General features: G+C 39.8%; 1 protein-coding gene across 1 annotated transcript; it reads left to right on the top strand.

The window, feature by feature from the left end:
• The first annotated feature begins 3251 nt into the window (after positions 1-3251).
• Positions 3252-16917, top strand: LOC131637579 (uncharacterized). Its single transcript, XM_058908179.1, has 3 exons — positions 3252-4025; positions 14582-15583; positions 16897-16917. Exons 1-3 carry the CDS (start codon positions 3252-3254, stop codon positions 16915-16917), a joined length of 1797 nt encoding a protein of 598 aa, XP_058764162.1.
• Positions 16918-17363: the final 446 nt, after the last annotated feature.

Here is a 17363-nt window from a genome sequence, read left to right as displayed (position 1 = left end):
TTTATGATGCCCGAATGGATGCAATCGAAAATAAATAAAAGTTGCAAACCGTAGGGTGCATAGAGGTGTTTCCGGCCGTATTGATCCAAGGGAATGATGTAGTTAGCTTCAAAATGCTTCGAGGATCATTGCTTGACGCCTGGGAGCGCTTGAATTACATTCAACATCCGTTTGCCATGGCACTTGACTTCACCTTTTTTGGAGTTCTCTAACTTTTGCTGCGGCCAATCCCTTATGCCTCCTCCTATTATGATTAGGACTAGGTATATATGGAGATGATTTTAGGTTACGACAGATGAATCAAATATGTCTAAATCCTTGTGATTGAAATCAATTAGAGATTTGATTTGGAGGAAATTAAAATTTGCTGTTTTTGAACTCAATCAAACTTCAATTAGATTTTTGGTTGATTATTTATCAGGAAAATATATTCACGTACACCACAATTGCCATTTGATTGGTTTCAATTTATTTTGATTTAAGTTAGATAAAAATCAAAAATAAAACCAAAATCAAGATGATGCACAAATGGGCCTGGAGGTTTCATGTTTACACCCCCACTCATTGGGCTTTTTTAATCAAACATTCAAAATTGCTCTATTTAACTTTCACATTTTTTCCATAATAGCCTAACTTGTGACGATCATAGCGCCCGAATTTTCCTATAGTAAACTCAGATATTTACTCGAGGTTTGATCACAAAATGAACCAATTTCTTTTATGTTTTTCATTATTCATTTACTTTATTTAAGAATTTAAATAAATAAATTCCAAAATAAAATAATAATAATGATAAGAAATAAAAGAATGGGGTCTTATAATGGGTATGAATATACTTGAGATGGAAATCTTTTGAATTGGAGATAGCGTGGGATATATTGAGCCCTTTGAGATGTCTTGGAGCTTTTGATCCATTGATTTTCTGATTTTCCTTTGAACAATTCAAACCCTAGTTTCTGAGCTTTGTTTAGGAGAGTGTGTCTTGGAGCTTTGTGTATGAAAAATAGCATGGGCAAATTTTGGGGTATGACAGGGCTATAAATACCCTCTTTGACTAGAGGGTCAGGTATTCACTTCTTTCTAACCTTTAGCTCGTACTTGCACTCCTTTGCTCGTCTACTCATTTTGGCATCGGAGTACCTTGCAGGTACACCCCCTCCTCCTTCCTAGAAGATCCAGTCCGAGCAGCCAGCGACGATTCTTCTGATCAGGTACGATCAGTGGCGCCGACTGTGGGAAACTTGCTTCCCCGTCTTTAACAAACAAAGATCAAAGCTAATCCTTTCACGATCGTCATGGCTGACAACAACAACATCCCAAGCGCTGATCCCTTCCTCCTGCAACAGCTGATCGAGGAGTCCACCCGCGAAGGGGCGAATCGTCGTAGGCAGGAAGGAAATCGGCATACCCCCGCCGGGCAGAGAAGGCCCGGGCATGAGACCTCGCAACCTAGGAGGCAGCAGATCCAGAGCATCCAGCAGCTGCAGGGCCTCCAACAGGTTCAGAATGTCGAACAAGTTCCTCCCGAGGGACACGTTTAGAACGGGGAAGACGAGCAGGCCCGAACCCACAATGGGCCAGAACATCCCCAAAATGAGAATGAGACTGACGCCAGAGACGGGCATGCTGCCTCCTCATTCACCCACACCTCCGATAGGCGGAGAGCCCGTCACGAAGAAGAGGAAGAGCCGCTCAACATTCCCGAGGATGCTGACCCCATCACCGTCCGTCTGCTCAAAGAACTGCAAAAGACGAACTGCCTCCTCCGAATTCAGGACGACCGTATCCACGAGTTGGAAAGGAAGCGACGACACCGCTCCCCTCCGCGGAGACACTATCTGTCACGCTCCTACTCCTCCTCGCGCTCACCACCGAGGAAACACCGTCGGCGTTCCCCATCTTCTTCACGCTCTCCGCCTAGAAGATATCACCGCCGGAGATCACATTCCCGCTCTCCACCAAGAAAGAGCAGGAAGAATCAGAGACCAGAAGTCACTGAAGCAAGAAGCCTCTCCCCTGAACAGGATCATCGAGGCCCTTCCAAAGCTGTGCTGAAACCCCGCGAACGTCCCCCTCCCCGGGACAATCGCGCTAGTCCGGACAATGACCAGGGAAGATCTCGGCGAGGCAGACACTCAACTTCACCAGGACCAAGTGACGAGGAGGACTTCCGCAGCCCTTTGTCCGAGAACATCCGGAGAGCCCGCCTCCCCCGGGGGATGGAAAAACCACCAGTGTTGGACCAATACGGCGGAACCACTGACCCCGACAACCATATTCGGAGCATCGAAGCAGTCATGGACTATCACGTCGTCAAGGGCTCTATCAAATGCCGCATCTTCCCGACCACCCTCAGGAAGGGAGCAATGACTTGGTACAGAAACCTCCGTCCCAACTCCATCAATTCCTGGACCGAGCTCAAGGAAGTCTTCTTGAGCCACTTCACAGCTTCCCGACGACAACCGAAATCGGAGGCCAATCTCGAGGCCGTGATACAAGGACCCAACGAACCCCTTCGGGATTACCTCGACAGGTTCAACAAGGAAGCCGTCCAAGTGCAGACGGCCGACTACATGAAGAGATACCTCTTAGAACGAGGACTTCTCCCCGGAAGTGACTTCAAGAAGGCCATAAAAATTGAGAAGGTGCGCACTATGGACGCCCTCCTCCGCAAAGCAAAAGCATTCATCGATTTCGAGGAAGGCGAGGCAGCCGCGATCAAAGCTTCGAGGAGCAATGAGGCTCGCAGCTCGAACCTCGACGACTCAGGTTCGCGTTGGGGACATGATAAAAGGAGAGACGATAGGTCCCGAGACACCAAAGAGCGCCGAGGACCGGCAGGACGGTTCAACGACTACACTCCCTTGAACGTCTTGCGCGAGAAAATCCTGGCCGATTGCCAAAACACCGAGTTCAAGAACTCCAGCATCAGGCCCCCGAAGTCGAATCCCACCAGACTGGGGACGGACAAATCCAAATACTGCAAGTACCACAAGAGTCACGGGCATCTGACCGACGAATGCATACATCTCAAAGATGCCATAGAGACCCTGATTAAAGAGGGCCGCCTGTCGAAGTACACGAAGAAGGGAGAACCTCCCCGAAGAGAAGCCCCTCGGAACTCTGACGAGGGCAATTCACCAGACAGCAGACCGCTTCAAGTTGCGCTGTCCATAACTCGACCGGAAGACTTCATCCCTTCGGTCGGCGTGACGACTGCCTTCAGCGCCTGGGAACACTTCCCGACCGCAATGGTCATCTCCAACGGCGGTGACCCCGGCTCTCTCACTATCAGCTCAGTAAAAAGAAAATTCGACGAGCTGATCAGCGTCAATTCGGATCTCGCCCCTACTCTGCGGAAGTTCAAAGGAAAATCAGATCCGATCACTTTCTACTTGGAAGAGTTGCCCGACGGAGCTCCGAACGCCACAATTCCCTTGCTCGTCCGAGCCAGAATGACAAATTTTGACGTTCGTCGAGTCCTGGTCGACGAAGGCAGCTCGGTCGACATCATGTATTCTCATCTTTTCCGGACGCTCCAGCTGGACGACTCGCACCTCACTCCTTATGTGGGTTCTGATCTCCAAGGCTTCAACGGGGCTACCACCAAACCATGGGGTTACGTCGAACTGATCGTCACTTTCGGGGAAGAGGAAGCATCCAGGCAGGTCAAGACGAGATTCTTGGTGATCGACTGCAAGACTCTCTACAACTGCATCTTCGGACGCCCTACTCTGGCCGAGCTCACTGCCGTCCCTTCCACTGTGCACCTCAAGATGAAATTCTACACAAAGCGGGGAGGAGTGGCCACTATCAACGCAGACATCAGAGCCGCCAGAAGGATCTTCGATGCCTCCGTAAAGGGGTTGCAGCTGATCGCCCCTCCATCAGACCCAAACAAGAAGCTGAGGGCTGAAGACAATCATCCTCGGGAAGATCAACATCCGCCAAACGTCAGCTCAATCGACCTGGATGCTCGGTTCACCGATGAAGAGCTGAAGAATGCCAAAGAGAGGAGGCCAAAGGTAACTCACCCTGTCCGGCCCATCCCAGACGGGGACTTTGACCTCATCCCGCTGGGCGACAACCCCGACAAAGCGGTAAAGATCGGCAAGAACATCCCAGATCTACCGAGGAAGCAGCTCGTAGCATGTCTTCAAGCCAACGCCGACTTGTTCGCCTGGAGCGCAGCGGAAATGCCCGGACTCGACCCTGAGGTCGCCTGTCACCACCTCTCCATTGATCCAGCCGTGAAGGCAATAGTTCAACGTAGGCATCGGCAGTCTCCCGAGAAAGCGGAGGCTGCCGAGAAAGCTGTAAAAGACCTCCTAGAGGCAAATTTTATTTTTGAGGCCAAGTATTCAACTTGGCTCTCAAACGTTGTACTTGTCAAAAAATCTAATGGAAAATGGAGAATGTGTGTTGATTATACCGATGTTAACCGGGCATGTCCCAAAGATGCTTATCCACTACCTAATATTGACAGGCTGGTCGACAACTCGGCCGGCTATAAATTGTTATCATTTATGGATGCTTATTCAGGTTACAATCAAATCCCCATGGCGAGATGCGACAAGCAGTGCACGGCATTCATGACCGAGTCGGGCAACTATTACTACAATGTAATGCCCTTCGGACTCAAGAACGCCGGAGCCACATACCAACGGATGATGAACAAGGTTTTCCGAGGAGAGATCGACGACACCCTCGAGGTATATATGGACGACATGATCGTCAAATCTCGAGAAGACTCCGATCACACAGCACATCTTGAACGGGTGTTCGAGCAGGCCAGATCCTGCAAGATGCGTTTCAACCCAGAGAAGTGCTGTAACACCCCATTTCTACCCGACAAATATATATAAATCAGAATTTTCAAAATTTCTCAATAAACAAATGAGGCGTCACATAATCAAAACAAAACAAATCAACTCGTCGCATAAAGCGGATACATAGCACCTTTGAAACAGAATAACTTATTTTATTAAAACACAGCGGAATCACTTAAACAAGTATTCAATAAAATATCTTAAGTTAATTTATCATTTTGTTCAACCAAGATAACACAATTAAACAGCAACATCATGAATGACATAAATCGTCCCCCCCAGAGTGCTACGTATCAGAGCGACAACCGACTCGAGTAACGACAACTAAATCTTCATACTTGAATACCTGCACGTTACCAATATAAAGGCAACGGCGAAACAAGAAAAAAGGGTGAGATATCAAATCATATAAGTGGGCGCATGATAAATTGTATATTAGGATCCAGGCATATAAAATCATTACATCGCAAGTATCAACAGTTACCATACACATCATACTTCCACAGTTCATTAATCTCTCATACTTTTCATCGCACAACAAGTCATAATCATGTAAATAGTATCATCCAATAAATTTCACATATTCAAGTATGCACGAAGTTCAATCGTATAATAATCACATGATTCAATACTATTATTCCAATTATATACACAATCCATCATTATCACCTATTCTCGCATTTAACCAATTACGTATTCAAACATCACCCCTTCTCAATTATCAACTAATACAATTATCACTACAACACCAAGTGTACATAATTAATTACCAACCTCATACACATAGCATCACAACATCAATGCACATAATCAATTGTTCACTCGTACACTTATCACAACAACATAATGCACATAATCAATTATCACATTCATGCATACATCATCACAACATAATGCACATAATAAACTATCACATAACTCTAATGTGACTCAATGAAACATGTGACACTATGCATGTGGTACCAATGTGAAATTCTAAGTTTCACCGGCCTCCGATTCATAACTCTAGAATCTAAGCCACACTTCCGATCCAGACAAGACCAAAGTCCACCAATTGTAAACATATAGTTTACGGCTTCCGATTCACTCTAGAATCCAAGCCCGCTTATGTTTCAAAGTAAATCCACCTGTGTTTCAAGGCACACTATGATATGAATGTATGTACAATATCACAAATATATGCAATTAATATCATCTCTACCATCTTAACTTTCCGCATATCTCAATAATTCAACTCTATGAATTATCCACCAATTGTACACAACATTCGCAACACACACATCATTAACATATAAGAGGCCAATTAATCAATTACGATTCACACAATCCAATTAACACTAGTAACCATACTATCTCATGTTAATTCTCATTTTTGCCAATTATACATAAACACACACTTTCAAAATCAAGCAATTAATCATTAATTTAATGCTAACCAACTAACCACAGAGAATCAATATTAGCACAACATCATGGCATATACATATATATTTCTCAACATACATATTCAAGCCAAAACACAATTACGGACGAATCCTCAAAATACCGTAATTTACCGACAAACCGAATAATTGATCCAACTTCAAGTATATTCCAATCAATTAAACTCACTGCAATTAATTTAACTATTAATTTAACTAATTAATATCAAACTATATTAATTTAATTCACTTCAATTTCTACTCCATTTCCAATTTCTAGCATTCTATTGCTCAAAACCATTTTTATTGAAAAGAATATCACGCTAGCTTTCTAACGCCTCGAACGGAGACTCAAACGGAGTTACGGTTCAAAAGATATGAATTGTTAAAGTTCCAATGAAAAAAACAAACACCGACGTTATACACTGACAACTCTTAACATGTCAGAATTACTCAAAACAAATAAAAATATGACTCTTAATAATTCAAAACAACTCTGACAACTTATTGTCGACTCTAACAACTCTATTGACAACTGTGGCCCTCGTTTTTTTGCCATACCTCTCATGGAGAGATACGCGAACTGACTCTTTTTTGTTTCTGCTTTTGTATTTGAAAATCAGAGAGTCGCCACCGACCTTTTATTTTATCCAACTAAGGAAAGGTTTATAAAAGAAACAGAAAAAAGATCTTTAAGAAATTCTGGGTAAGGGGGTAGGTTATACAAAGGGAAGGTGTTAGCACCCTTTGTATCCATGGTTATCCATGGGCTCTTTAATTTGCTTAGCTCACTTGTTTTCAATTGCTTCTAAATGCTCGTATGTGGTTTCAAATACCTTTGTAAATTGAATTTGTAATGATCCTGGTGCGGATGTATACAAAGTGTTTTTATCTTTCAAAAGATGCTTTGGAAAAAAGAGCGTTAACTTCGTAATGATCCTTGTTTGGATATATACGAAGTATTGTCTTTTTGAAAGTTTTATTTTGAAAAAAACAATGATATATGAGATATTTGTTTGTTTTGATTTGAGCAAGCAAATTAGGAGGTCTACCCTGAGTTATAAGGTCTTTATCCTATTTCCTTTAAAAATCTATCCTTTCACCGGATATAAACAAAGGTTCGATTTTGTACTCGAAACAGTAGAATTTGGTTTTTTGATTTTTTGAAAAGAATGAGAAAGGGATTACCTTAAGAGGTGCAAATGTGATTGTGTTTTGATTCAGGTATTTTATCTTTGAAGTTAGTGATCTAACGGTTCAATTTTATCTTTGGCATACACGCAGTTTATATGTGCTGGAATTTAAAATGCAGAAATGTAAATGCGGAAAGTAAATCTACGCTATTACATCGATTGTGCGGGAAATGTAAACTACGCTATTTACATGAATTTGACAACCTATACATTTATTTAGGAATTTAAATTGCAAGAAAATAAAAGAAATGTTTTTTTTTGGATTTTTTGATGATTTATTTTAATTATAATTAATGCATGATTAATTTAATTAAAATGAGGAAAAAGATGAAAATAAATTTAAACCTAAAAATTAAGTTCAAAATATATTCAAAATGCTTGTTCATTAATTTTAAAACAAAACTAATTTTTTTTGGTTTTTTGAAATTGATTTGAAATCTATTAAGTTAATTAATACATAATTATATAAATAATTACACAAATAATTAAAACTTAAAGAGAAAATTATTCTAAATATGTACAAAATTAGTTCATAATATATAAACAATATTTAATATAAAGAACAAATTTTTTTTTATGATTTTTGATTGGTTGAAAATAATTAAAAGATAAATATATGCATATTATCTAATTAATTATACAAAATATTTAAACTATGAAGAAAAATAAAATATTTTTATATTAGAAAATAAAACATTATTTTAGAAACTTAAAAATATTTTTATTATATTTTTTTGATTTTTAAAACTATTTTTAATTAATTTAACAAAGAAATTAAAATAAAAATAGAAAATAAAATAAAACAGTGATCCTGTGTGGTGATTTATGAGGGAACATGGTGTGGCTGCGTGTTTTGGAACGTTGGATGAGATTATGAGGTGATCTATGGCTCAGATTGAGAGTCACGTGAGGCGCATGGATAAAGGTGTAGCATGAGATCATGCTGACTTTGAGAGTCCAGCGTGGGGTCCACATGCAGTTGACTGGCGAATGGGAAGAGAAAGATATGCCACGCGTGCGGTCAAAGATTCAACCTCACTATTCATCATCTTCTTCCTTGGTACCTGCGGATTTTCTTTCAGATTTCCATGCTTTCAAAAAACCTACAAAAATGGTTATTAACAAAAACAAGGGGCACCCAGGTCACCTTAAAATGACCCCCTGAACATGATGGTGGCATTAGTTTTGGCTAAAAACGCTTGCATCATGGGATTCGAATGTTCACATGTTTGAAACTTCAAGAATGGTACATGTGTATTCTCACGTTAAAACTTGCATGTAAGTGTTCAAATCTTCCCTAAACCATCTTAGCAACTTGTTAGAAGTGTTAGTTGGTATTAAAACACGTTAAGTTGTGAGATTCGAAAGTTAGAAAAATGCATGAATATGTAATTTTTAAAGCATGGGTTTTATGTACATGTAACCATGAATTATGATCTCAACTTACTATATTAGATCCCAGGAGATGATTGGAATGATTGGTTTGTATTAATAATGGTTGGAATATAGAATTCGAAAATTACAAAGTGTATGGAATTTTTGAGAAATTTTATGGAGTTTATGACTATGCTCTTGCTATATTTCGTGTCCCCCCTTTGTTGTTGAAGTATGCCAAGCTATTTATAGGCCAAGAGTGCTTAGAATCCAAGCCAAGAAGCTTTTGGTTGCCTTTGTTGAATTCTTGATTTTTTAAATATTAAAACCTTTGAATTCTTGACCAATTCTTGCTCCTCTTCAATGCTCTTGCCTTGTACCTCAATCTTCTGCAGAAAATTAAAGATTCTTGGATGACTCATGCTTAGAAACTAAGCTATCCATTATCCTTCCGTTTTCCATTTTTATTTAATCTTAAAATAGGATAAAATTAAACCAAAAATGAATAAAAATGGTGTGGGCTTTGTCTTGGTCGTGGGAGGCCCATAATATCATGGCACACATGTTTGAACTATGAAAACTTGGCCCCATTTGGAAAAAATACATTTTTGAGCAATGTTGGTTTTATGCATTTTCCCAAAATTTAGCCAACTTCAACAAGGTGTAATTCCCTCAATTTTTGTCATATGAAGGAGATCTTGCACTTTTTGGAAACCTCAAAGAGTCCTCTAACCAATTTCTTTGGTATCATGTCAAAATGATTTTTGATGCTCCTTGTGTGTCCTTTTGAAAAAAGTGTCTTTTTGTTAACTTTGAAAATGACCTGTAATGTCTTTGTTCATATTTTTCAAATGGTGAATGTAATGACCATGGGATCAATTGCATTTGAAATATAATTGAATTTCCTTCAAAATGAGCTTTGGTTTGAATTTTTTGGATGAAGGATGAGAGAGTTATGACCAATCAAAGTTCAGTTGACTTTTTAGGAGAAAACCCTAATTTTGAATCTTAGGGTTTTGTTGATTTTTGATCTTTCCTTGATGAATTATGATCATACAATGATCAAATGATGAATCCTTTGACAAAATATGGATGTTGACAAAAAATTTCATTTTTGACTGTCTGTTGACTTTTTTGGTCAAACGGGTCGTCTGTTGACTGTTTGAGCTGCTGACGGTGCGTCTGAGTGAATTGAAGTTTGAAAATTTGTATGATGGTACTTTGAGATGTATGGAGGTCCATGAAATCCATTTGAGGTCTCAAAAACTTGTTTCTCCTGGAAAAACAAGAAACCCTAATTAGGGACTGTTTGTGTAGGAGACAGTTAAACGTACTTGATTTTTGTGCAGTGCTGAGTCTCTGCTAATCATGTGATATTCAGAAGAATTCTAGGACAAAAATCTTGGAATTTTGGATTGCAAAAGATTGATTTGATTGATGGTACAAAACACTGAGAATTGTACTGTCAACAGTTTGACTGTCAACTGACTGTTCAGGCATCAATGCAGCAGTTAGAGTGAAAAATCAACAGTCAAAGTTAATTTTCTTTTTGTTGTTTTTGTTTTATATGAAAGATAAAATTTTATTTACATGACTTGTTAAAAACACAGACATAATAAATAACTTAATATTTACTGTATGCGAGCGAAATTACCGATAATAGCCCTGAAAAACATTTAATGCACAGAAAAATAAATATTTGACTGGCAGAAAACACACAAAATATTATCTGAATAATTAAGCAACAATATGACAAATAGTACAACATTTAATACTGACAGTACAAATATTACATACTATATTGAACAGTACGACGAGTAAACGGTACATTTAAGAAATAAGAGATACGACAAACTTTTAAGAATGACGATTGATAACCCATGCTACAAACAATAACATGTAGATGATTGGGAGTGCAAGCATCCCAGGTCCACAGTTTTCAGGGCTATGTAGACAGAAGAAAGACATGATTACCACCACAACGGTGATGACCATAAGAAAACACGTTTCCCACCGCTTCGCCATTTTGTCGGGGAAGAAGAAAGAATGGATATGAAGTAGAAATTTGAGAGATGGTTTAGAATTTGATGTGAGATTTTATGGAAAAAATGAGAGGTATTTATAGAATGAAAAGAAGGATAGAGACGTTGGGGAATGAAGTGATTTCGTACAAAAAAGAAAATTTGAGTGGAAGTAAGATTTGAGAGAAAGTGTATGATAGTGTTGGGAAAAAGAGATGCATAGAATAAAGTTAGGATTTGATTTTTAAAAAAAGAGATTTGAAAAGATTTTGAAAATAATGGAATATAGTACAAAAGTTAGTGGGAAACAAAAATTAGTAATAATTTACTTGTTTACCAGTACAGTTTGAATCCTCGACTCTGCACCTGCAAAAGATTTAGTTCTGTACCAATTGCGTCAGTACTATTTATCTGTAAATAAATATCAAATAAATAGCGTGTGTGAAGTAATAAACAGTAACTGGCGTTTGCGTAAGAATAAATTCGACAGCGAGCCAAAATACTGTATAAGAACAATTCTAAAAACTAAGTATTTCATATGTCAGGATATTTATGAAATAAAAATCCATGATTATATGAAACTCCTAATTTTTAGATTGGAGTTTTGCGGGCAAATTTTGGGGTATAACAACAACTCTAACAACTCTATTGACAATTCTATTAAATTATTATAATTTATTTATAAAGAATATTTAAACCAAACACAATTTCAGTCGATTTGTAAAATATCACAATTTCAACAAAATAACACCACCATGTTAATCTACTACTTAAACTTTAGGTACCACGTAAATTTTTATCAAATTCCGAACAACTAATTATACCGTTTAATTCGGCTATTTCGGTCAAACGGGACTGTTTTGCATTTTGACTAAACTTTTCCTAAGTACATAGATCCATAGAAGTTAGGCTGATGCATAAAAGACAATTTTGTTTCTTACCAATAACATGTGTCGGTAAATGCAAAATAACAACAAAGTTAAATTATCTATTTAAATAGCACGAATGAACTTTAGTTTATCTAGCTTTAATTCTATGGTTCATTGTTCTAAGATATAGATCATGTTTAGCTATCACCTTAAAAAATTTAGATGCAATATAATTAATCAAATGTAACTTTTAGTAGGTGAAACAAAAGACAATAAGGATCAAGTACCAGATTAGTAATTTTGTTCATAAAAGAGCAAAACAAAAGAAGACACCACAGAACCATCACCAGAAATTTAAAAAGAAATCGTGGCCTTCCCATGTGCTTACAGTATACACAAACAGTATAAATAGCAACAACAGTAATGACAGAAACTCAGCATTTCGGTAATAATATAACACAACAAAGCAATAGTCTAGATCCTAATTTCCAGCCACAAATAATTACAAGCAAATGCAATAAATCTACACACTCAATTCCTCTCATACAAAGTTTCATAAGCCCCATTATAGGAAGAGAACCCCACCCTTGCCTTATCAATGGAAGCAATTCAATGGGTTTCCAATTGCATCTTCATTTGACACCATGGGTAGAAATCTCCAAGCTTCTTCTTCTTCCCCAAAACTTGTCTCTTTCTCTTCAAATTTGTTTTCTCCCAAATGACAACACTACTCTTCCCCATCTCTAAAACCCTATTTTATTCTTTGCAATTGGGTTTGGCCTTCACACTATTTTTCACAAACCAACTTAGGCCCAATAAAATATATAACTCAAATAATCAATTATATCACCTTTAATTAATATTCCAACAATATAATAAATTCCGACTTGTAAATAATATTATTCTTAATATTATTTTCCGACTTCAATTCAATAATTCCAAATGTGCCCTTAAATAACACCGACAATCCAAATTCGACCAATATATCATATTTCCAGTCTAATCTTAATTACACAGAAAATTCCCAAAACTTCAAATATTATTCCAATAATATTTTTAATACTGAAAATATCAAAACTCATGATTAAATATCGATCCGCTATCCCAAACTAATACCGACTAAATAGTCTCAAAATACGAAAACTTCACTATACACTCCGAACGTCTAGATTAAGCGAATAATCGAATTTCCGGGCGTTACAAGTGCACCTTCGGAGTACGGGCGGGCAAGTTCCTCGGCTTCTATCTAATCGAGCGAGGAATAGAAGCCAACCCCGATAAATGCCGAGCATTCTCGGCACTTCCTACCCCTAACAATAAAAAATCTATCCAAGTATTAAACGGAATGCTCACGGCACTATCCCGCTTCGTCGCGAAATCCGCCCAGCATGCCCTCCCATTTTTCAAGTTGCTTCGGAAAGAAGCGACCTTCGAATGGTCCGAGGAGTGCGAGCAAGCACTGTCCCATCTCAAACAAGCGCTCTCCAAGCCGCCCGTCCTCTCCCGGCCAGATAGCGACGAGATTCTATATCTCTACCTGGCCGTCTCAAACGAGGCGGCCAGCGCGGCCTTGATCCGAGAAGCGGAAGACGGACAGAAGCCAGTATACTTCACAAGCAAAGCCCTACAAGTAGGGGTGTGCAAAAAAACCGGTTATCCATAACCAAATTGGTATCCAAATTGTTCCACTTTTTAAAATCCAATCCAAATGTTAAAATCTAATAGTGGGTATCCATTTTATTATCCAAATATAAACCGGTACCCACAATAATAATATGGTTTAGTTATTAGATATCCAAATTTTGTTATGTATTAAATTTATATATTTGCAAAGCATACTTTTTGAATCCATATTTAAACCATACTTTTTGATATTTTGATCCAATTAGTTTTGCAAACTGATTGTTTAAAGTATTGTTTTAAATTAATATTAAATAATTAATTGATAAATAAAAGTAGTATTGTTTATATACTGTTTCTATATTTAATAATTAATTGAAGTATACCAATGCTTGTTTATAGTAAGAGAAACTAAAATCCTGGTTATAGAAATCACACCTTTGCAAATATCAAGTGATATAACTAATTATGTTATATAGAAATTATAATATCAAGTGCTAATTATGTTATATAGAAATTATAATATCAAGTGACATAGCTGATTGTTTAACAGTTTCACAAACATAAATTTTTTCAAGTTTATGTGCATCTTTATCTCTTTTTCTTTCCATATCCACATAGTTTAGAAAAAACATAAGGTTATTCATAACTACTACCACACAAAAAATATGAAATAATTTATATTCTCCAGTACCACTTCAACTAACGTTAAGTTAAGTTAAGTTACATTATGTTATGTGTTACGTTAAATTAATTAAAATGTAATTGGTTTTAAGTATTTAATTGATTTTAAAAAAGTTGATATTAATTCAAAATAAATAAAATAATTTATGTGAAAAATCTATTGAATTGATATTGAGACAAACCAGTTTAAAACCAATTTTTTTAAAATTTGTTTTTTTTTTTAAAAACCGGTTTAAAACCAAACCGATCCGCATATAAACCGATTTTTAAAAAATAAACCGGTTTTATAAAAATGGTTTTAAAATTCAAACCAAATCATATAAATGGTTCAATTTGGTTTGGTTTTTGATCCATGCACACCCCTACCTACAAGGGCCCGAGGTGCGATATCAACAGATAGAGAAAGTCGCGCTAGCCCTAATAACGGCTGCCAGGAGGCTGAGGTACTACTTCCTCGCCCACACCATTGTCGTCCGGACATACCAACCCATCAAACAACTTCTCAGCCGACCAGACATGGCCGGGAGAATGCTAAGATGGTCCCTCGAGCTATCCGAATTCGACATACAGTACGAGGGTAGGAAGGCACTGAAAGCCCAAGCGCTCGCCGTTTTCGTGGCCGAGATGACCTCGATTTCCAATTGCCCGACTCCCACCGAAAATAAGTGGACCATCTATGTAGATGGCGCTTCGAGCAACTCGGGAAGTGGAGCCGGCATCATCCTAGAAAACGACGAGGGGCTCATCATCGAAGTATCCCTGGTCTTATCTTTTACCACGTCGAACAACCAGGCCGAATACGAGGCTCTCCTAGCGGGCCTGCGTCTCGCTGAAGACGTAGGGGCTCGAGAGGTCATGATTTATACTGACTCCCAGCTCGTCGCCTCCCAAGTCAGCGACGATTACCAATCCAAAAACGACACACTAGCCGAGTATCTCACTCTCGTCAAAGAGAAAATGAAAAGATTCTCAAAGGCAGATGTCGCGCACATTCCCCGGGAACATAACTCACGCGCTGACATATTATCCAAACTTGCGAGCACGAGAAAGAAAGGTGGAAACAAGTCGGTAATCCAAGAAATCTTGCCCAGACCGAGCATAAGCAAAAATGCGCAAGCTCTACAAGTATTCGCTATCGGGGACGACCATTGCTGGATGACCCCGGTATATAACTTCCTCACCAAAGAAGAGCTTCCCGCTGACGCGAAGGAAGCTTCAGCTATTAAGAGACGAGCCCGTTCGTACACTATCATCGAGGACAAACTATACCGACGAGGCTTCTCCATCCCTCTCCATAAATGTGTTGACGCCTCGCAAGCATTTGAGATACTCCAAGAGCTCCACGAGGGGATCAACGGCCAACATCTCGGCGGCCGGTCACTAGCGAGGAAAGCTCTCAGAGCCGGTTACTATTGGCCGACCATGCAGCAAGACGCCAAAGAACATGTCCGGAAATGCGACAAGTGTCAGCGTCATGCCGACATGCACTTGGCTCCCCCAAACGAACTTAAATCTCTCTCCTCGCCCTGGCCCTTCTCCACCTGGGGAATGGACCTCCTCGGACCTTTCCCGGTTGGCTCGTACCAGAATAAATACCTAGTGGTCGCTGTGGATTACTTCACGAAATGGATAGAAGCCGAAGCGCTCGCCAAGATCACGTCTCAAAACGTGCTCCGTTTCTACAAACGAAACATACTCGCTCGGTCCGGGGTACCACAGGCTATAGTCACCGACAATGGCACCCAATTCACTGACAGAAAGTTCCAAGAGTTTGTGGCCAAGCTCGGCACGAAACAACATTTCAACTCAGTTGAGCACCCTCAGACAAACGGGCAAGCCGAGACAGCCAATCGAGTCATCCTCCGGGGATTGAAGAGGAGACTCGGCGAAGCTAAAAAGGTTTGGGTCGAAGAACTACACAGTGTACTTTGGGCATATAGGACAACCCCCCATTCGCGCACGGGCGAGACTCTATTTAGACTAACCTACGGCACCGAAGCCGTGATCCCCGTGGAAATCCGAGAACCTTTTCGGCGCACCGAGTCACCCCTCGAAGAAGAGCTCAATGACGAGGCTATGAGGGAAGAGCTCGATATGGTCGAGGAGATCCGAACAGGATCTTCCATCCGAGAAGCAAAATTAAAACAACAGATAGCTCTCCGCCACAACGCCAAAGTTATCAAGCGCGAATTCGAAGTCGGCGCCCTAGTGCTCCGCAGAAACATGAAAGACTCGCGCGAGGGCAAACTAGCCCCGAATTGGGAAGGCCCATACCGAGTTTACGATAAAACCGAGAATGGCGCCTATTACCTCGAGAATCTCCTCGGAGAAAAACTTGCTCGACCTTGGAATGCTGAAAAACTCAGACGTTATTACAGTTAGACACAACCTAACGCCCCCGGACACCTGTATCGAACACAGGTGGTAGCCGGGCATGGACCCGCGTCATCGGTACGAACGCGAGGGCTCCACGACAGCAACGATCGAACTCCCCCATCGAATGGAGGGTCCGACCACACGGCGGATTCTACACCTAGACCCTCCGTGGAAGTACCTGCACGGCAGAACCCCAGCTCGCGATGGGATCGTTCACGCCGCGAGCACTTGGCCTCAACCGCGGTCTCGTACTCGCTATCAGCGCACACCTGCTCTGCGCACCCGGACCGTACATGTAACACCCCTCTAATAACCCGCGGCAATTAACTATATTTTTAAAATCAGAGTAACACGTAGAGAGGCATCACAATTCATAATTAATGAAAACATACGTCAGTATAAGTCATGCATTACTGAAAACACCTGAAAATCATAACTCATTAATCAAATTCATGTTCTACGCAGCGGAAATACTTCATCAAGTCAACATTATGTCGCTAATGTTTCAGACTTCAACCAAAACAATCTAAAATACAGAGTTACAATCAAAACTCCAAACAAACGTTCCCAGTGTTACAACTACCAGAGCATGACACCTGACGCTAACTAAACACTGACTCATGAGCTAATCCTCACCGAGTCGAACAGCCGCTATCCTCAATCTGAAAATGACAACATGTAAGGGTGAGTCTCATCATAATTAACAAATGTTATAAGGTTATAAAGCAATAACACGTCATAGTTGCATCATTCACCCAATTGTTTCACAAATAGCTATTCAAAACAAGTTAACCAACAATCAAACACATCATTCAACATTTACAACACTGGAATACATCCAATCATGTTATAAATTATGCACATGAATGAACTGACACTATGCATGTGGTACCAATCATCCTCAAATGGGATAACCCATGACCGATCCAACATCGTCCAAGATACGGCCCTGCCAGCACAGATTCCACACGATGGG

Source organism: Vicia villosa, unplaced genomic scaffold (assembly GCF_029867415.1).
Source record: "Vicia villosa cultivar HV-30 ecotype Madison, WI unplaced genomic scaffold, Vvil1.0 ctg.002032F_1_1, whole genome shotgun sequence".
NCBI classification, from domain to species: Eukaryota; Viridiplantae; Streptophyta; class Magnoliopsida; order Fabales; family Fabaceae; genus Vicia; species Vicia villosa.
Note: the sequence above shows the minus strand (reverse complement) of the source record. Positions and strands in the feature narration are given on the sequence as shown.

Bases quoted from the DNA above. Each gene is read 5' to 3' on its own strand.
- LOC131637579 (XM_058908179.1), top strand. From the start codon at position 3,252: ATGGTCATCTCCAACGGCGGTGACCCCGGCTCTCTCACTATCAGCTCA. The intron at 4,026-14,581 runs GTAACTCACCCT...TTCGACATACAG, and splicing joins CCAAAGAGAGGAGGCCAAAG to TACGAGGGTAGGAAGGCACT. The intron at 15,584-16,896 runs GTTGGCTCGTAC...CTAATGTTTCAG, and splicing joins ACCTCCTCGGACCTTTCCCG to ACTTCAACCAAAACAATCTA.